Source organism: Spermophilus citellus, assembly GCF_964194105.1.
Source record: "Spermophilus citellus genome assembly, chromosome: 4".
NCBI lineage: Eukaryota > Metazoa > Chordata > Mammalia > Rodentia > Sciuridae > Spermophilus > Spermophilus citellus.
In genome coordinates, this window is record NC_138185.1 from 167,791,381 (window position 1) to 167,812,278 (window position 20,898).

The 20,898-nt window shown below is 40.8% G+C and overlaps 3 protein-coding genes across 6 annotated transcripts in view; 1 reads left to right on the plus strand and 2 right to left on the minus strand.

Moving 5' to 3' along the window:
* The window catches only part of MGAT2 (alpha-1,6-mannosyl-glycoprotein 2-beta-N-acetylglucosaminyltransferase), a 4,510-nt gene extending 2,898 nt beyond the window's left edge, over window positions 1-1,612 (minus strand). The window contains exon 1 of the mRNA XM_081289351.1: window positions 1-1,612. This exon is cut by the window's left edge and continues 2,898 nt beyond it. Within this exon, the coding sequence (XP_081145477.1) occupies window positions 1-1,106 (1,106 nt within the window). The 5' untranslated portion in view covers window positions 1,107-1,612.
* Window positions 1,613-1,630: 18 nt separating this feature from the next.
* On the plus strand, window positions 1,631-3,043 carry RPL36AL (ribosomal protein L36a like). Of its 2 annotated transcripts, none has more exons than XM_081289353.1 (2): window positions 1,631-1,787; window positions 2,596-3,043. In XM_081289353.1, the coding sequence occupies exon 2, from the start codon at window positions 2,627-2,629 to the stop codon at window positions 2,945-2,947; it is 321 nt and encodes a 106-aa protein (XP_081145479.1). In that variant the 5' UTR covers window positions 1,631-1,787; window positions 2,596-2,626; the 3' UTR covers window positions 2,948-3,043. The 2 variants fall into 2 exon arrangements, with proteins under 2 accessions (XP_081145479.1, XP_081145478.1); XM_081289352.1 differs by having other exon boundaries at window positions 1,755-1,895.
* A 4,022-nt stretch (window positions 3,044-7,065) lies between these two features.
* LRR1 (leucine rich repeat protein 1) lies at window positions 7,066-17,564 on the minus strand. Of its 3 annotated transcripts, none has more exons than XM_081292406.1 (4): window positions 17,310-17,564; window positions 14,156-14,254; window positions 11,535-12,256; window positions 7,066-8,863 (listed from the first exon to the last, which is right to left on the minus strand). In XM_081292406.1, the coding sequence occupies exons 1-4, from the start codon at window positions 17,520-17,522 to the stop codon at window positions 8,623-8,625; spliced, it is 1,275 nt and encodes a 424-aa protein (XP_081148532.1). In that variant the 5' UTR covers window positions 17,523-17,564; the 3' UTR covers window positions 7,066-8,622. The 3 variants fall into 3 exon arrangements, with proteins under 3 accessions (XP_081148532.1, XP_081148531.1, XP_081148533.1); XM_081292405.1 differs by having other exon boundaries at window positions 14,156-14,257; XM_081292407.1 differs by lacking the exon at window positions 11,535-12,256.
* Between the last annotated feature and the right edge of the window lie 3,334 nt (window positions 17,565-20,898).

Sequence of the window (20,898 nt, forward strand, 5' to 3'; positions counted from 1 at the left end):
GCTTGAGGAACCAGTACTTTCCAGAATTTTGGAAGACAAGATACAGTCAAATATTGAAGAGTCCAGTCCCAGTTATAATCATCATAGGTACAGAAAGTGTCTGTGCACTCAATCAGCTTCTGATATGCATCCCGGGTCAAGGCTAAACCCATATTGTGCTCTGTGGATTTCCAAGTTTTCACATCTACCTTGTCAGCAATGCCATGGAAATTACGACTGGCAGTATAGGTCCCCAGTGAGATAACATCACACTCAGGGCACTCTTGCTCCTTCAATTTCCACATTTTTTTGAAGACATGGTAAAAGTCTGGAGCTAAGTAGTGGTCCTCTTCTAGGAAGAGTATAAGGCCAGTATAATCTCGAAGAACTTTGACCCTTTCCCATACGAAATGCAGCTTCCACCACCAATGATGTTTGGTTTGGGAGAATTTGGCCTCTCTGTAATGGCCGAAGGAGTCAGGATACTCAGCATTAATACACCCCAATTTCAAAGCTGCATTCTTCTGCAGGTCTCTAGGGCAATCTCTAGGATCACTCCCTGGAAACTCGTTGGGGTACAACTGAATGCTGAAAGGAAAGAACACCTGAAGAACAGGGCAGAAATCCACCCCAGCGATCAAATGATTGATCTCTGTCGACCAGAAGTCATGGCTAAAAATGACGAGGACGTTGTCAATGCCCTGGGCTTTCCGAAGTGAGTCCAGTAGCAGTCTGAGGTATTCCGGCCGGTTATGCACCTGGACCACCAGCACCAGCTCCCGGGGGGTCCAGGTGCCAGCCTTATCTACATTCCTCAGCGTCTGATCAAAGTTCAGCTGGTACACGAGGGACCGGTATCGCAGCGTAAGGTTGTCCGCCTCCGGCTGCGGGACCGCGGGGACCAGTGGAGCCGCCGACTCGTTGGAAACCCTGCGGATGCCCACCGACACCGCGGGATGGTCCCCACCCCGGTCTCCCGCGCCCCGCGCGGGCTCGACGTCCAGCAACGGCGGGGCAAGGGCTTCGTTCTTCCTTTGTCGCCCATTGCTGCTCCAGAGGACGAAGCCGCAGGCTGCCACCACGAGCATCAGAATTAGCACCTTCCGTTTGTAGATGCGGAACCTCATGGTCTCCAGAGCCGAGGGCACGGGCGGGAGGGCGCGGAAAGGAGCTGTCGGCCTCTGCAAGGAAGGGGCTGGAGGGCGATCGCTCCGGCCTGTGGTGGTAGGAACTGGCCCCCGCGGCTGCCCCGCTAACTCATCTCGGGCCTCGGGGGTCCTGGGGCTCGAAGGCTCTCAGCTGCCCCAAGCCACCCGGGATCCGCACATCTTCGCCCGGCAGCTGCAGCGGCCCCGCCGCTAGGAGCCGCGGCTCGGCGTCTTCTCGGTCCTCTCCATTCAGCACCACTGGTCCCGGAAGAAGCCCAGCCGCAAGCCCACCGCACCCCAGCTTCGTTACCTGCGCCTCCAGCGGCCCTGTGTCCTCTGCGCTCTCATCCTCACTCGGGTCCCGGACGACCAAGACTGAGCGACGACGCAGCCTCGCCCCACTACCGCGGCGTTCGTTCTGACAACCCGGTACTGGCCCGCGGAGCGCCACGGCCCTTTGGCCCACACCCCTTGGGCCCTCCCCATAGGCCGTAGGTTGGCGCTTCCCAGACGCGTCCGGAGGCGACTGGCCGTAGTAGCCAGCTTCCTATTGGCTCGCAGTCCTGTCGCTCAAGTTCAGTTCCTACTTCCGCTCCATTCCTCCCTTTCCTGTAAGGCGCGAGCGTGGCGAGGCGAGGGCTGCGGCCGCGAGATCTCCGGGTAAGTTAGCATCTGAACTGTAGCGGTTTAAACACAAGTCTCCATTGCTCAGAATCCGGGGAAGGACCTTGTAAGAAAGGGAAGGCGAGACCCGCTGCTTTGGCTTGGGTGAGCTTAAGAATTGGTTTCTCTGGTCAGGAAAGGAGTGTAGGCATGGCGGCTACTGGGCCGCGAGGCACGCCGCCTGGCTAAGGACACGTCAGCCCTGAGGGATGCTGACGGGTGACGGTGCTTCGGAGGGAAATCGTGAAACCAGACCGGTGTGATTCTTGGAGAAGGAACAGGGCGGATCGTAGCAGAAGCTACTATATCCCGCATTGCATCAGTTACCCAGGAGCTAGAAAATGGAGGAAGTCGGCTGGGGGAAGGGAGTCGTAAGGAAATTCTTGTCTTTACCCTCTTTGGAAGAAAATTGGGTAAACACTGCATTTTTCTTTCTGGGCAGCACACTTTCTATAGACAACTGTGTGTACTGATTACTCCCAGTGCTGATGCTTGTGTGTTTAGTGAGTAGCTCTATAAATAATCCAGTAATTTAATTATGCATAAGGTATTGGGCATTGAATCCAGGGGCTCGGCACGTTTGGCAAGCGCTGTTCCACCAAGCTGCATTCCCAACCTTGTCCAATAATTTTAAACATTCTAAAAGTGTTCACTTTTATGTACAGTTATCCATGGAGAAAATGAGTATTTGTTAAATTTATACATTACTGATTTATGAATGCTGTTTTTTTTCTGTAAATATTTGTAAAAAACGTCTCACTTTTCAAAATGTTTAATGTGTGGTACATTAAATACTTTATTACAGTTTTCATCGCGTAGACACCTCTGCTGTAAAGATGGTCAATGTACCTAAAACTCGAAGGACTTTCTGTAAAAAGTGTGGCAAGCACCAGCCTCACAAAGTGACCCAGTATAAGAAGGGCAAGGATTCCCTTTACGCCCAAGGAAAGAGGCGCTATGATCGGAAGCAGAGTGGCTATGGTGGGCAGACAAAGCCAATTTTCCGCAAGAAGGCCAAAACCACGAAGAAGATTGTGCTAAGACTTGAATGCGTTGAACCAAACTGCAGATCCAAGAGGATGCTGGCCATCAAGAGATGCAAGCATTTCGAACTGGGAGGAGACAAGAAGAGAAAGGGCCAAGTGATCCAGTTTTAAACTTTTTGATTTTTTTTTCCCATTTAATTTTGATGCGAAAATACTGAAACTAGAAAAATTACCTATAGGGAAATAAATGACAATTATATAATCATACCTAAACCTTTTGTGTGAGTGTGTGTGTGTTTACTCAGAATTGCATGTTTAATGTAGTTATTGCTTTAGAATGTGGTTCTTAATTTAAATTCTTTGAAAGTGAATTAAGGTTTATCCTCTTCTGAAATTCTATTTAAAATTAGTTCTACGAATTGGAATTTTGTGTTTATAAGAAAATCCTGCCTTGAATTTTACAACCAGGTTGTAGACATAAGTCATGTCTTAGGGGAAAATGCACAGAGTACTATTTCCTTCTTTGTTTCTGGTCAATTCACATATACAGTAGCCATCCATTATCAATTGGGGTTACTTACAAGATCTCTGGTACTCTTATAGTACTGAAACCAAAGTTTTTTTCATTCATATATAGAGGATGAAGCTTAATTCATAAGTTTGGCATAATAGTAAGAATAAAAATTATGATTGTGTTTACAGGGTTGGGGCCTACCAGGAAACTGAGGCAGCAAGAACTCCCTTAGAACCCTGATGTTCGTGACAAAGTCAGATTTCAGATGTATTGCTCAGAGTAACAGGAAGAATTTATTAGAAGGGATACACTCAAGGGAGAAAGTGGGTTTTCAGAGGAAAGGGACAGTGTGCTTCTATACTCCAGTTTTAAGTTTAAAACAAACACAATACCTTTGTTTTTATGTGGTGCTGAGGATTAAACCCAGTACCTCACACATGCAAGACAGATGCTATACCAACTGAGCTACAACACCAGCCCTCCTATACTCCAGTTTTATTGGGGACCCCAGAGAAATTTCCATAAGAGTCCTGACCAGGTCCACCTCATCACTTTTGACTGGCATTAGGATGATATCAGATTTTCAAGTCCCCCTCCCCCCCATTGCCATGAAACTACACTTTGGCCCATGCTGACTTATATAAATTCTTAATTATAGATCATTACAGATAGAGGAATTCTTCCTGAGTTTCAGGATCTGGCCTATGAAAAGGGTCACATAATCTCCCCCTTCAGGGTAGCTTGAATTACTCTTACGGACATTATTTTGGGCCCGCATTTCTGCAGTATATGACATACTGCAGGTAACAGGTAACTTTGCTAACGAATATGATATATCCTGACCAGTTAAAGCCAGGTAGGGCTGTAGGTAAATCATTCCTTGGAAAAGAAAGCATGTGGGAGTCAGCACAGTGGGCCCATTTTATAGAATTATTCCCTTAACCTCCTGTCCTCTTATCAGTTAACACTGTAATAAAATTGCCAAGATTTTCTCTGGCACTTAGGGGCCATTGAGAAAATAAGGGTTATTTGGACATAAGCATTGTGACAGTTGTATGATATAACAGATGACTAAGAATAATAGGAATTATACACTGTGGATACACTGGACAAAGCATGAGTCCAGTCTTGGGTATAAAATTTCACCATTGCTAATCAGAGTTGCTTGCAATTTAAAACTTAATGAAAATTATTTCTGATATTTTCCATTTAATGTTTTCAGAATGCAGTTTGACATGGTAACAGACCATGTAAAAGAGGATGTTGTATATGTTGGGTGAATTCATAATAAAAAGTAAAGTTTTTTTTTGCTAGAATTCAAATTGCCACTAGCAATACAAACTTACTTTTGTTTATTTATTTAGTACTGGCGATTGAACTCCAGGGCACTGGACCACTGAGCCACATCCCCATCCCCAGGGTCTCACCGAGTTGCTTGGCGCCTCAGTTGCTGAGGCTGGCTTTGAACTTGTGATTCTCCTGGCTCTGCCTCCCAAGAGGCTGAGATTACAGTTGTGTGCCACTGCACCTGGCACAAACTTACATTTTCATTCAATTATTCCTCAACCAGTATCTGGTCTCAGAGTCAGCTCTGAGAAGAAACTGTTTTAATGGTCACATCTGAATAAAGTTTCTAATAAGAAAGTGTCCTAACAGCCAGGTGCAGTATGCATGTCTGTATTCCAAGTGACTTGGGAAGCTGGGGCAGGAGTGTTGCAAGTTCAAGACCAGCCTCAGAAACAGTGAGACTCTTGTCTCAAAAAATAAAAAGGACTGGGGATGTAGCTCAGGGGTGTAGTGCCCCTGGTACCTAAAAAAAAAAAAAAAAAAAAAAACATTTGAAATAGAATCACTCATGAATATTGGATTTTAAGAGGGGAAAAAACGCCCAAAGTGAGAAACATTTTAGGAAAATGAAGGAGTAATTCTCAGAGTCTTCTAGATATAAATGTGGTACTACATGCCTGTAAATCCAGTGACTAAAGCAGGAGGATGGCAAGTTTGAGGCCAGCCTGAACAATTATGCAAGACCCTGCTTCAAAATAAAAGTAAAAAAGGTGGGGGTAGAGCTCAGTGACATCCCTGGGTTAAATCCCCATGTGAGTATGGTCTTAGGCCTGAGCCTAAGCAACTCCATTTTAAAAACTCCAGTTTGAAACCTGCAGTCTCACCAGGGACACACACCCACAGAGCCCTCCAGTAAGGCCTCAAACAAGTTACTTCCCCTCATCCTGATAAACCCCTGGCAGGCTGTCCTCACCTGGTAAAGAGGGAAAGGCAAAAAGATCAGGGTGGAGATCACCAGACCTAATGTTTCTGACCCCAGTGTAAATGATGTCATGGAGAAATCTGGTGGTAGTTGATAAGTATTGAAAGGGGGGTCAAAAGCCCCAAAATTTAGTATAAATAATAGAGCTAATGAACAGGGATTCAGCCAGCTGAAACAAGGATGCACTCAAAGCCTAATGAGGACCTGACATTCCATCACTTGTCATTGTTTCCTGAGCCTCTGCTTGATGCTCACCATTCTCAAAACCTCTTCTGGACCCTGGTGAGAGCTGAAACTCCTCCCTATGACCCGTCCCCCCCCCCCCCCACAACCTGTCGTCCACTCCACGCCAGGAAAAGCCTGCCTTGGTTCTGGAGCTGATCACCCGGGTCTAAGTGAGTGTGCATCTGCTGGACATAAAGCCTAAGGTTTAAGACCTTTGAAATTAGCATGCAGAGGGAATGTCTGTCATTAGCCTGTCATGATTAAGTGTGTTTTGCAGTGCTTAGAATTAATCTAGAATTGTTTGCTGTGAATTAATCTAGCATTGTTTGCTATGAATTGAATATGTCTATTGCAGTGCCTTAGCACTAAGGATTGTCGTTTTCTTGATTAAGAACCTACAGAATGAAATTGTATTAACTTGAGTGAATAAAGCATTGAAAGGCACAGAAGCTCATGGACATTCTTTATTTCTCCCCTTGACTGCATATGTCGCAATTTTGCCCCCTCGAAACACCCTATCACCACACACAGACACACACAAGACAAAAAGAACAATAAAAATGTTGCAATAAGAACAATAATAGAGGGAACCTACCTACAAGCCCAAATAATATGTGAATACTAGAAGGTTTTTTCCAGTAATTTAAAAACAGTTATGAGGTTATTGCAATGGTCTAGCGGAAAGTATGATTTGAAGTAGGACAGTGGGAATGAACAGGATGGGAGTTAGTACTGATTCTGTTTCCCAGGATTAAGTCAGTTCCTTTTCCATTCTCTGTCCTATCAAATTGTTCTTTAGCTGGTGTATTGCCACCACTTTTTAAATTAAAAACTTACACAAACTTAATAGCAAAAAAACCCCCAAAAAACCCTATACAGTCAAAAGAGAAAAAAATTCTACTAAGTACAGAATGTAATCAGTAAAAATGGCAAATTTCTGCTACCTCACTCAACCCTAAAGGTAAAAAATCTACAAATTAAACAAAGATTATGTGAAGGGCATTCTAAAACTTGTAAAAGCTTTATTCTATTCCTACTTAATGCTTGGTGAATATAATTCCGTATATAGAATAATATATGTAAAAAACACCAAAAATGAAGTGCTTAACAACTTAAAACTGAGTATCTCTTATCTAAAATGCTTGGGACCAGAAGAGCTTTGGATTTTGATTTTTTTCCCCAGGATTTTAAAATATTTGTGTATACAAAATTAGATATTTTGGGGATGGGCCCAAGACTAAACACAATTCATTTGTTTTATACATAAGGAGACATTACATATATATGCTTACACTTTATACACAGCCTGGAGGTAATTTCATACATTATTTTAGCATACTTTCATTTTTATTAGAACATTATAGTTAAACATAGTAGTTGGGTTCATAATACATAGAATTCCATTTCAGTTCACATTCCCCACCTTTGCCCTACTCTTCTCCTTACCCCCATTCTCCTTCCTTTACTCTAATGATCTTCCTTTTGCTCATCTATTCATTTTTTATTGGTTCTTTCTGATAAATGTGAAATTCCTAATATACATTTATATATGCACATAGCATGATTTTTAAAAATTCACTCCCCATTTCCTCCCCTTTCCTATCACTCCCCTCCCCCTTTCCCTCTCCTTTTTCTATTCTACTGATCTCTGTATGATTTCTGATACTTCCCTCCTTCTTCCTTTATTTTGCTCAAGCTTCTACATGACAAGAAAACATTTGACCCTCGATTTCCCGAGGCTGAATAATTTCCGCCCATTTACCAAATGCCATTTCATTCTCCTTTATGGCTAGGTAAAACCATTGTGTGTATATATATATATATCACAATTTCTTAATCCATTTATCTATTGATGGGCATCTCAATTGATTCCATAATTTGGCTACTGTGAATTGTGCTGCTTTATACAATGGGGGGGGGGGCTATATTGCTATAGTATGCTTCTAGTTCTTTTGGAATAATACTAAGGAGTGGGATAGCCAGGTCATATGGTGGTTCCATTTGCAGTTTTTTGAGGAATCTCCATACTGCTTTCCAGAGTGGTTGTACTAGTCTGTAGTCTCACCAACAATGGGGTGACCTGCATTTTGACTGCAACCTGTTATGAGGTCAGGTGTGATTTTCCACTTGTGGAATGTCAGTGCTCAAAAACTTTTAGATTTTGGAGCACTCTTGGGATTAGGGACACTTAATATGTGCAAAGTTTAATAATAAGTTATTATTTGAAATTAGTCCTCCAAAGTGTATTTTATGTATAATAATACTCCCTTAATTGATATTCAAGAAGAAAGGTGACATGAACATTCTTACAATTAGAATGATTGGGATTAGTATCTATTTAACATTAAAACCCAACCGTACAAATCTGGAAACTTTATGGTGAAATCAATACTGCAATAAATGAATAAAAAGTTAACCCCACAATAATATTAAGATCAGTTTTAATGAAATTAAAGTTTTAAGGTCAAGTGACTTGCAATGTTGGCATAACACACATTCTTTTCCCCGAGTAAGTATATATAAAAGGCTTCCCTTGGACCTAGCACGGTGCTACACCCTGTAATCCCAGCAGCTTGGGAGGCTGAGGCAGGACCATGAGTTAAAAGCTAGCCTTAGCAAACTAGCGAGGCTTTAAGCAACCCTGTCTCTAAATAAAATATAAAAGGCTGGGGATGTGGCTCAGTGGTTAAGTGCCCTCGGGTTCAATCCCCAGTGGGGGGAACATATAAATAAATAAAGGCTTCCCTTTTTCCAATTTGGCACTGCAAAATCATAACTCACAAAGGAATCCCAAGCTTATTTATAACTAAATGAAATTTCTTTTTGTGGCATCACCTATTACTTTAACACATCAGAGGAATTTACATAGCAAGTTAGAGAACAAAAGTAAGAGGTAACAGGTGCTTCTGTACCACCCATATTATCTACTAAGACCACAGTGTGAGCAACAGAGTGGAGATTCATGGTAGTAGTTCCTTGAATGTAACAGTTCAGACAATATCTTCCACAAACACAGGTTTTTGCAGCATCCAAATCTTGGCAAAGATGGTAAGGAATGATATGAGAGCCATATGGAATCCTATTGGAAAAAACAATGTTAAAGACATATTTTTTGGGCTGGGGATGTGGCTCAAGCGGTAGCGCGCTCGCCTGGCATGCGTGCGGCCCGGGTTCGATCCTCAGCACCACATGCCAACAAAGATGTTGTGTCCGCCGAGAACTAAAATAAATAAATAAATTCTCTCTCTTTCTCTCTCTCCCCCTTTCCTCTCTCTTTAAAAAAAAAAAAAAGACATATTTTATGATAACTAGATTTCAGACTTTCATATTAGAAATTATTTGTACACTGAATTATAATGATGGAAAAATAAAATTACAATCAGTATATTGTAATTTCCTGAAAAGTGTGGACAAATATACTAATTAACTATGAAAGTATCTTTGAGCATGACCACTTAATAGCACTATCACACACACCTATGTATAATTTACTTATATATGTAAATACATATATGTGTGTATATATACATATACATATCTCTCTCTCTCTCTCTCTCAAGGGCCTTGCTAGGCAAGCACTCTACCAGTTAGCTACATCCCCAGTCCTTTTTATTTTTATTTGGAGACATGATCATGCTGTTGCCCAGCCTCAATTTGCAATTCCTCCTGTCTCAGCCTGAATGTTTGAATGTAGGACCCAGGAGATTCCAATGTATAGCTAGGTATAATTAAGAATTTCTTGCCAGATGCAGTGGTGCACACCTGTGATCCCAGATACTTGAGAGACTGAGGCAAGAGGATGGCAAGTTTGAGGTAAGCCTGAGCAACTTAGCAAAACCCTGTTTCAAAATAAAAAATAAAGGGTTGGGGATACAGCTCAGTGATCAAGCACCCCTGGGTTCAATCCCCAGTATAAAAGAAAAATTCAGATATCTGATTTAATTCATCTATAGAGTGGTGACTGATTATCTGAAGTTTTAAAAGATCCTCAGTGCAAAGTAAAGTTTGAGAACCACTGCTTTGTAATAATAATTCTTCTTCCTTTTTTTTTTTTTTTAAATATTTTTTAGTTGTTGATGGACCTTTATTTTACTTATTTGTATGTGGTGCTGAGAATCGAACCCAGTGCCTCACACATGCCAGGTAAGTTACCACTGAGCCACAACCCCAGTCCGGAAATAATAGTTCTTAATGATGGAGACGGCAATGGAAGGGTAGTGAAATGGATTTTAGTGGGGTCTGTAAGAATAATAAAGTATGCAAAAATTCTGTTTACTCATTTGTGTATTTTTCTCAATTCTTAACTTTGGTCAATTTTTAAAAGATTCCCTGAACCGTTAATAAGGAGAAATATGATCATCCTACCATTTTATAGGCATTCAAAAATATTTTGGTTATCATCTTAATTTCCACACCTATATGAAAGAAGTATGAGAGTTGGGGCTATGTTTCAGAGGTAGAGCATTCGCCTACCATGCGTGAGGCACTGGGTTTGATCCCCAGTACCACATACAAATATGTGTCCACCTATAACTAAAAAATAAATATTAAAAAAAAAAAGCATGAGCAAAATGAACAACTGGAGTTTAGAGTCTCATGAAACGAGCTGCAGTTAGTGTTCAAAGTCAAGAGGAAGAGAACCAACAGCTACCAAGTTGTTCTATTATGCCAAATGCTTTGGCATTGCATTTGCTCATTTATTTTCACAACTCTGTAAAGTTGATATTATTATTTCTATTTCACAGATGGGAAAATTTAATCAAGAGGTTTAACTTGCTAAAGTCAAACAAAAGGGTAAAGCCAGGAATCAAACCCAAATCTAACTCTAAAGACTACATACTTTACCATTATGCCAGATTGGAGTTTTCAAATTTAAGGGTGCATCAAAATCATCTGGAGGACTCAATAAAACACAGGCAGATCCTGGTATGTCTGGGGCATAGTCTAAGAACTTGCCTAACTAACAAGTTGGTAGGTGATGCTGCTGCTGCTGCTTCTGCTCAGGGGACCACACTTTGAGTAACAATGACATTCATTCTATTTATGAAGGGCCTACTATGTGCCAGAAGTAGAGCATCCCATGTTTTAGACCCTAAAGAAATAATGGAGAATAAAACAAAATTCAGATGGTATACACCTGTAATTCCAGTGGTTTGGGAGGCTAAGGCAGGAGGATCGCAAGTTCAAGCCAGCCTCAGCAATTTAGTGAGGCCCTACACAACTCGGGGAGACCCTGTCTTTAAATAAAATACAAAAAAGGGCTGGGGATGTGGCTCAGTGGTTAAGTGCTCCTGGGTTCAATCTCTGATAGAAAAAAAAAGAAAGAAAGAAAAATTCATGCCCTCATAGATCTTACATGCTTATTAGAAAATCTGACAATAAAGAAACAAATGTTAAAAAAATATAGTGTCAGGTAATAAATATTATGACACCCCCGAAACAACAACAACCAAAAAACCAAGCCATGTAGGGAGGAAGGAAGTGAAGAATACAACTTTTGATAAGGTGGGCAGATAAGAACTTTCTGGAATGGTACTTAGGCAGAAAACTCAATGAAGTGAGGGAGAGAGTAGGAGAATTTCCTAAAAACCATTCCAAGCAGAGGTAAGGAACAACAAAAAGGCCATCATAGAAAGGGGTCAGGTTGTACACAGCACTTGAAGCTATGCTTGACTTTGACTATTATTCTGAATGATAAGAATATTAGAATGTTACCAAAGATCCAAATTTAATTATTATGAAAGTCTTACCTATTATATAGTATGGCTCGTGCAGAAGATTCCAATAAACTTAATGGCACTTGCAGTTTTATAACTGGAAAGACCTTTGGCTGTTCAAAAGTATTTCCAAAAAGATCCAAATACTCAAGGGATAGGTTTTTAAATTCACATGGCAAAAATGAAAGCTTATTTCTAGCTGCTGACAAAAAACGAAGGTTTGCTAGTTGTCCTATCTTGAAAGGAAACTGAGTCAATTCATTATCATCAAGTTTTAAATCTGTAAGTTCTCGCAGCTGGCAAAACTGCACAGGGAGTACCTTGATTTTGTTTTTGCTGAGATCCAAACTCCGAAGTGACTTTTGGAGTGTAGACTGACACAAGGCCACACTAAATGACTCCAAGTGATTGTCATTCAGGTTAAGTTCTTGAAGGTGCATGAGGTCTCCAATTGTCGCTGGAAGCTTTTTTATGTGATTGTGACTCAAGTCCAACTTCCTAAGGTTTTTTAAACAAAGCATACGCATGTCAACTCGAACAAGCCCACAATAAGAAACCTGAAGGTGTTCCAGAGAATATGGAAAGTTCTTGCTTAGAGGATAGTCCTTTTTGGAAGTGATAACCATTTTTGTTTTAAATTTTTCAAATTCTGATGTTTTCACTGGTGTGAGTGTGGAAAGTGATGCGTTGATATCACAGCCTTTATGAACCAGTCTCACAGCTGAAAGGAAACTCTTCAAACTGCCAGAATTGGCCTGAATAAATAAAAAGTTATAAGATCATAAATTCATTTTTAGATAACACATATGCTAGTTCTTCCCATAACAAATCCTGCATTTATATATGAAAGTCACACATTATTTTATTGAAATTGGCTGTATAAAATACTTTTTTAGTATTTTATTTGGTCTAAATTTCAATTTTAAAAGTTTCTGAAAAAATTTGAGAATTATATTTAGCATAAACAGTCTAAATAAAACTATTCAAAGGGAGAATTGCTAAGAGTATAAAAATGAGATAGGCCATGCTTATGTATGTAATGCAAAATGCTCAGGATGCCATTCACAAATACTAGGAGTTGAACAAAGTGATGGCTCTTAACAAAGTAGCTGGGCACAGTGGTGCATAGCTATAATCCCAGAGATTCCAGAGGCTGAGGCAGGAGGATCACAAGTTCAAATTTAGTTCAACCATTTAGCGATGCCTTAAGCAACTTAGCGAGAGCCTGTCTCTAAATAAAATACAAAAACAAGGCTGGGGATGTGGCTAAGGGTTAAGTGCCCCTGGTTCAAGCCCAGGTATCAAAAAAATAAATAAATAAATAAATAATAAAAAAGGCAACAAAGTGCTAAAAAATGCAAAAGGTAGAGATCCAGCTGGCGAGAATGAGAAATCACTTATAAAGTGGCATTTGAATTCAATCATCAATAAAAATAGCTAATACTTATAGGATAGGATATTTTAGAAGTTTCCTAAAATTTATAAGTGAGGGACAAATGAACTTTGAAAAACTATGTATTCCTATTTTGTGGGAATGTGGGAGTTGTGTAGAATATTGGAAATATAATATAGTATTAGCATACATTGTGAATGAGCTTGGATATCAAGACAAGGAGGGAATGATCAAGCTGTGGGAAATTGCTGAAGAATTTTGAGCAGGAGCCAGGCATGGGGGTGTACATCTGTAATCCCCCTACTTGGAAGACTGAGGCAGGAGGATCATAAGTTTGAGAAGCCTAAGCAACTTGGCAAGACCTTGTCTCAAAAAACAAAAAGGGCTGGGGCTACAGTTCAGGGTAAAGCGTCTCTGGGTTCAATCTACAGAATCAATCAATCTATGCATCAATCTATCCATTCATCAATCAGTCAGGCTAGGAATGTAGCTCAGTAGCAGAGTGTTTACTTTAGTTTGCAGAGGGCCCTGGGTTTGATCTCTAGCTCTGTGGGGGGAAAAAAAAAAAAGGTTGAGTAAGATATTGCTCTTACTCTCTGGGAAGGAGAAAGAAGGGGTGAGAGATGGCAAAAAAAAAAAAATAGGTTTTAAAACATTTTTAATGGTTTAGTTACTTTAAAAATGATTATAGTAAATAAAACACAAAAGAGATGGTTCTCATTGCATTTTACCCCCGTTTTAAAATCATATTTGTTTGGTGGTACTGGGGATTGAACCCAGGGGCATGCTTCCACTGAGCTACACCCTCAGCCCTTTTAAATTTTTATTTTTTAATTTTTCAGACAGGGTTGTGATGGCCTCACACTTGCAATCTTCCTGTCTCAGCTCCCAAGTCATGAGCCACTGGGATTATAGGCATGTGCCACAGTACTCAGCTTAAAATGAAATATGTAACATGAGGTTTAGGTGGCAAAAATGCAGACCTGTGCTACTTGCCATTACAGTTCCAACTTAAGAACATTATCTATACTGGGCACAGAAGCAAACCTACTTTTCCTCCTTGTCTTTGGAGCCTCCCTAAGGCAGCCTCTGCTCTCTCCTAAGGCAAAAAATACACACAAGCATATCTGGAAAGCTGCCTCTTCAACACACCTGCAAGAATCCTCCCTTACTTAGCTATGTGAGATATCAGAATGCTGGAATAGCTTTCTTCTTTAAAGAAAACAGAGTCAAGCAACCTAACCTGTTTTCAATACCATACCTTACTTAGACAGATATCAACAGGAGGCTCCTTTAACCGGATAGTAGCTTTCCCTTCATCTGCAAATTTGGTGAAGAACTGCTCAATGTTTTCCTTTAGCTGCTTAAAATCAATGGGGAAAAAAGGACAAAAATAGTATTGTTATTCAATAATTCTTACTACAACTAGAATGTACCAGTTACTTTACCATGCTTTGATTGGGCTTTTAGTCCTTAAATCTGGGTGTTTTACAGTTGCCTCCCACTAGGTTATAAAAGAATTCCATGACAGGTGAAATTGAGTCTTTTTTATTTCTGTATTCCCAGAGCTAGAACAGTAACTGACACATAATGAGTACTCAACAAATTTTCACGACTGATGTCACATTTGCTTTAGACTTCAACAACTATTTATTGAGAAGCCACTATGTACCTCATACTATGATACAGGCTGAGACATAGTAGTGAATAAGACTGACATGGCAACTACACTTAGAGTTAACAGTATGATATGACAGTTTTAAAAAGTAATTATAAGCATGACAAATATATCGTGTAGGCTGCTATAATCTTGGCAAGGAAATCTTACATAGTCTATAGGAAGGTGACCTTAAAGGTGAGATTAGAAGTATTTGGGTGATGTTGAGCAACAGATGCAAGGAAAATGGATGGAACAGCATTCCTAGGAGGAAAAAGGTAAAGCCTGAGGAAAAGGAAAGCTTGACAACTATGAGGAACTGAAAGAAGGTAATTCAAGATGGTGGAGAGGTCTGGAGAAAAGGCAGAAGAGTATGGAAGGATAAGAAGAAATCAGACAATGAAAGACTTTGTAATGTATATTAAGAATTTTAGACTTTACCCTAAGAACAATGAAATCCACTGTGGTTTTTTTTTTCTTCTTCTTTTGGCAGGTGGGGATGCAGGGGAGTATACAGGATTGAACTCAGAAGTGCTTAACCGCTGAGCCACATCTCCAGACCTTTTTTGTATTTTATTTAGAGTCAGGGTCTTGCTAAATTGCTGAGGCTGGCTTTGAATTGGTGATCTTCCTGCCTTAGCTTCCCTAGCTGCTGGAATTACAGGTGTGCACCACCATGCCCAGCCTACTGAAGGCTTTTAAAATAAGAAACATGATTAAATCTCTTATTTTTTAAAATTCCCTTAACTGCAGGGTAAAGCCTGAACTATGAGGAACAAGAGAATGGGATAGAGGAGGGACAATGGAAGAAGGAAGGAGAGCCTTTTAAGAGACTAACCAGGAAAGCGATAGTTCAGAGCTGGGATGAAAAATGCTTAGGAAGTAGAATTCAAAGGATTCAATGATATAATGGATATAGGTTTAAGGTTTCTGGATGGTAGTGCTATTTAATGAGTTGTAGAACACTGACAAAGGCGGGTTTGGGGTGACAAGAAAAATTAATTTCTAGATATTCTGAATTGAAAATTTGAAACATATTCAAGGAAGATCTCCAGTAGGTAGTAGATTTGAACCCACAGTTAAGGAAAGAACTAGCCAAGACACAGATTTAGTCAGATGGATGGTAGCTTGTCACAATGCAGGAAAGTAAAATGTCCCAAGGTATTTCTCACAGTTAGTACTAATGTCTATTCTTCATGGCCCAGGTCTGGCATTACCTTAATTCATCCAGCCAATGTTTATTGAACACTACTAAGCTCTGAGTACTGTTGTACCATATCTGCCAAACCTTCTCAAGCTCCTGTAATCAGAATTCATCTCTCTTTTTTTTAATAGTCTAGTAATAGCACTTATTATAGCCCATCTTGTATTATAAGTAGTGGCTTCTATGATTAAGTCAAGTTTCTTATCTCACAGTTTCTAGCATTGCACCCTGCACACAATAAGTCTTCAACTAAAGATTTACAACAAAATTTGGTTAGGATTCTGACCAGTTTGTCTATTAATGCAGCAAAAATTTAAGAAGGGAGAGTACAGGGGCTAGGATTGTGGCTCAGTGGTAGAGTGTTTGGCTCGAATGGGGCATTGGATTCAATTCTCAGCACCACATACAAACAATAAATTAAATAAAAGTCTATTGACAACTTAAAAAAAAGTACATTATGAGTTTTTTAAAGACACAATACCTACACTGGGCATGAAAAAGGTCAGTTCTGGGGAACATAATCGTGGAGAAAAGAGAGGCCCAATTCTAGTTACAAGTTTCCTTCTGACATTTAATGGTTCTCTGAACTATAACATGTTGAATAATTTCTAAATTCTTTCAATTTTCAAAAAAAAATTGCATGAAGTGATTCCATTAAAATTTAGACTTTCAGCCACTTACAGCAAACATTAGGTGGTTATGATAGTAACACTATTTTTCCTCAACTAAGTATTCACTGTGGAATATAATATGTAAGGAAAAATAATCCTAGAAATTGTATAATACCCAAAGTTAGAAGCAAGGTGGATGATGAATTGTTTGCTTGGTTTTATTTGTAATAGCTATGAAGATATTCTGTTTTCACAAAATAATATAGTGCCTGGTAATAGAAGAAACGGAATTTTTATAAAGAAATCTATATTTGAAAGTTTTGAAACTTCAACTTCTAACAGCTTCTAGAGTTTGTCACAGCTCTACAGAAAAGATCTGGGCCTAAGAAATCAGGGCAAGCATTAAAAAAGAGGGAGCGGGGACACTATAACCAATAACTTACATAAAAATATGAAAATGCAACCCAAAGCACTACTGTACAGTTTTACTATTGTACTAATTGGGCCTACTGACTTTGGATGCTATTCATTATCTCTTAAAGGCGGCTGTTTAAAAAGAAGTTGGGAAAAACAGAATTTACCATATAAAAGTGCAGTTACTTCACTGTTCCCTCAAATTAGCTGCTTCACTTGCAGTTGTTTCACGCAGTCACATTTTAGAGGATTTAAAAGGGCGGGGTTGCTTTCTACTACTGAATAACGACGACGTAAATTCAGCCACAGAAATGGGCAAGAAAAACAACGAAAAGGTGCATTCTCAGAAGTTTTCGGGCGGGTAAGTAGCCCCACAAGACTGTAGGCCCGGGGTGGTGGTGGGACAATGGGGCCGGGCCGAACTCCCCAAAGCGGACGCGGGTTCCGGAACCGCCGATGCGGCGGTTGATCTGAGATTCAGCGCGCGCCTGACTCCCCTGGCAAGCCTGCCCGCTCCATCTGCACTCACCTCATAGCGGGTCCCGCGCTTGTCCTTCATGGTAGAGATGAGCAGGCAGGCGGGGCGCAGGCTGTCCGGCTCGCCCCTCGCGCGGGGCCGCAGCTGACTCCCGGGCGTCTGCTGACAAAGGCTCAGTATGGCTCGGACACCCTTGCCTCGGTTCCTGAGCCCCAAGGCCGGCAAGTGCCGGCTGATCACCTCCACCTCGCAGTGCAGCTTCATCTCGCCCAGGAGGCGGCATCAATCAAGTCACTCAGCTTTAAAACTTCCTCCTTCCCGCCACGCCGCGCCCGCCGGGGTCCTAGAGCAGGAAGGCTGCCCGCGGATCCGCCTGTCGTTGGACGAGCCGACAGCACCGGGTTTAAGCGTCCAGCGCTAGCCGCGTCTACTCTCTTTGTCTAGCAGAGCCCATCCTGTGGTCGCCGGTCAGGGGAGCGCCGTCATCGGCCTTCTCAGGACCTGGCTCGCGCCTTTCGAAACCGGCGGCAGGCGAGGGCGCAACGTCCTCTCTCACGAGCGGTGCAGTTGGCTGCCGTGCCTGTTATTGTTTGGTACCGATTCCTACTGTCTCTACGGTTGACCGCTGAGTTTCCCAAAGCTAGGCAGGCATCCCTCTGTTTATGGGGAATTTACGAGCTGCCCCAGAAGCCAGCGAGGGCGCGGCATTTCCTGGGGAGGACGGGCTGGCGTTTTGGTGGCCCACCTTAGTTAGAATCCGACATCTGTCAATTCACAGCGAAGCTTTAAATGACAGTATTTGACTTGGCAATTCCTGTTAAACAAATCTTGCTTTGCCACGGAGGGGGGTTGAATGCAGTGATTGACTTGACTAGGAAAGATCGTCCAGACCCTATCCTTATTCCTTTATTGAGCCCCTGGAAGGGCTCGGACTGAGATGTGGAAGGCGCGTGGGCCACAGACTTTAAGAGGCCATAGTCTGGGGTCGTAGTCTCGCTACCTTAAGGTTTGCGCTCCGGGAGCCTCCCTTCCCTTCTCTCATTTCTGGCCTGGTATTAAACATTCTATTTTGTGTAAGTTGTAGTTTGGTAATTGTGAATTCGCGTTCTTAAATATCAGTTTTTCAGTTAAACTGTGACGATTTCATGATTCGTCCTTAAATGAGCGTTTCTGTTTACATACAATAATTGAGCCAAAAGTGTTACCTGTGGATTCTGCATTCTGAAAATAGCACTTGGTTCATGGAGAATAATGATTAAGACAATAAATTACCACCACCCTCCATTTAGTACATGTACACCTAGTAGAGCATTGAAACTATTAATTGTTTATCAACATTAATCTCATAACAACGGAGAAAACTAAAATGATACCATAGAATTTTCAGACAGCTTTTGTGGGAGTTGTCTTATTTTTGTTCTTTGAATGGATAATAACAAAAGAAAATAATAAAACACCAGCCTTAAGGGAATATTACATTAAATATACTCTGAACCTGTAGGGGCAGTTGGGAGCCAGGAACATCTTAAAACTTGTAAAAGCCATAGTAATTTTAATTAAATAGATTAGAAATGCATAAAAATTGATAGACCCAGCCTAATTCCCTCTTAAGATTGGGAGCTATCCCATCACAAAGGCATGAAAAGTTAATTTTGGCTTTACTATAAATTACTGCGATTTCTAAACTTGCTTGGAATGCCTGCCTGTGCCTTGAACTCACCCATGCCTGGCTTTCCCTGACCAGATAACAACCCTCTCTGAAACTCTAGTGGAGCCTCATTAATTCTGATGTTGGGATCTGAATTTACTCCCTAAGTGCTGGACCATTATTAACCTACTACCTGCCTTTGTGTTATGCATGTCAAAATTCTGTTATCTGTAAGTTCTCAAGACACCCTCCCTTTTTGCAACTTACTGTGCTATAAAGCTGTGCTCCTAGAGAGATGCTATGCTGTCTTAAATTCCCACCGGTTTTGGGAAAGACAGCCCTGGCCAGTCTTTTCTTTGCATCATGGTTTAACAAAAATAAAGAATTTTTTTTAAAGGCCTCAGTGTTTTATTTGGTGTCACTTATGTTCCTAAAGCATGGATTCAGTAAATAAATATTAAATAGTTTAAATATATGCAAATCACATAACAGTTCAATGGTGATGTTAGAGAGGAACAGTGGCATAAAACTACCAATTATCTTCTTGTCAGATTTTCAAAAGAAATGTGGGATTGCAAAATTTTAAAAAATAAGATTATTTTATTAAGTAAATTTAAATAAGATAATATTTGGAAATAAAGTAAACATCAGTTTTTGAGACCTTATTCTTCTTTTCTACATCTTCCCCTTAGTCCACTTAGTTTTTAATACTTGAAATACTTGGATCTGACATTCTAGAGTATCCCCAAAGTTTTTTCCTTAGTGGGCTATTGGTGAAGCAGAGGATCCTATTGATACTGCGGGTTATCGGTGATGAGTCTTGCTTCCCCACATGTTGAAGTTTGAACATTAGAGAAGCACCCTGAGGCAAGCATATAAAGCAGGGTTTATTTAAAAAGGGGTAACATAGACTTGTCCCAAGAGGGAGAAGGGGACCATAGCTGGTGTCCTGAGAAGCGAGGTGTTCTGCCCTTCTTATATGTCCTAGGCTTCCTTTGTTCTCCTGCCTTTCCCCCCTTACAAGACTAAGCCCAGGAATGCTGGTGGGAGGGCCAAAACGTGGGAAACAGGTGGGCTGAAGGGGGAAAGGCAGGGTGGAGTAGCCAAGGGACACATGAACAACCTTATAGCTCCTTTAATCTTTTCTAACCTCAATTAGCTCAAGCTAGATTCCATTGTAGGCTGTCTGAAATGGAAATGCAGAGTTAAAAATTAGGCTTCAAGTTTTATTTTTAAAATTTTATTTTTATTTTTGCAAAAGAAATAAAATAACTTGTAGATTTGTTTTCCTTCTGTAAAATTAGTTGTTCTTTCTGGCCTGAATACCACATTTATTCCCTCCCTTGTTACTGGGGGAAAACCCAAGTAAACAACTAGCTTCATTTGTGCTTAGTTGAATTTAAAATAACTAATTTTGGAAGCCACACAGCTGGATCCTCTCTATTAACTTTGCTGTAAATAACACCTCTGATATGTGGCTTATAATTAGAATGGTTGGCCAGTTTTGCTAATAACACTGACTCTTGGGCCTGCAGATGTCAGATGGGTAACTGGAATGGGATGTCTTCATCTTGTGTCTGTCTCCTTTATTGCCTCAACCTTAAAGTCAGTCTACTCAGCTCTGTATGCAGACTTGTTAACAAATAGACACCTGAACATTAAACCTCTAGTGTTCCCTTGCTCTGATGATACTCTTTGATCATATTTTGTAGGTTGTATTTCTGTAATAATTTCCTAATGAATACATTTCCATTTTCAGAGCCCTTCAAGTCAGAGCTGTATTCTCTGCAGAACTATTGCTAAACTTACCTGGTTTTTTTTTTTTTTTGTATCAGGAATTGAACTTGGGGGTATTTAACCACCAGGCCACATCTCCAGCCCTTTTTAATATTTTATTAGAGATAGAGTCTCACTGAGTTGCTTAGGGCCTTGCTCAGTTACTGAGGCTGACTTTGAACTCGAGATCCTCCTGCCTCAGTTTCCCAAGTCACT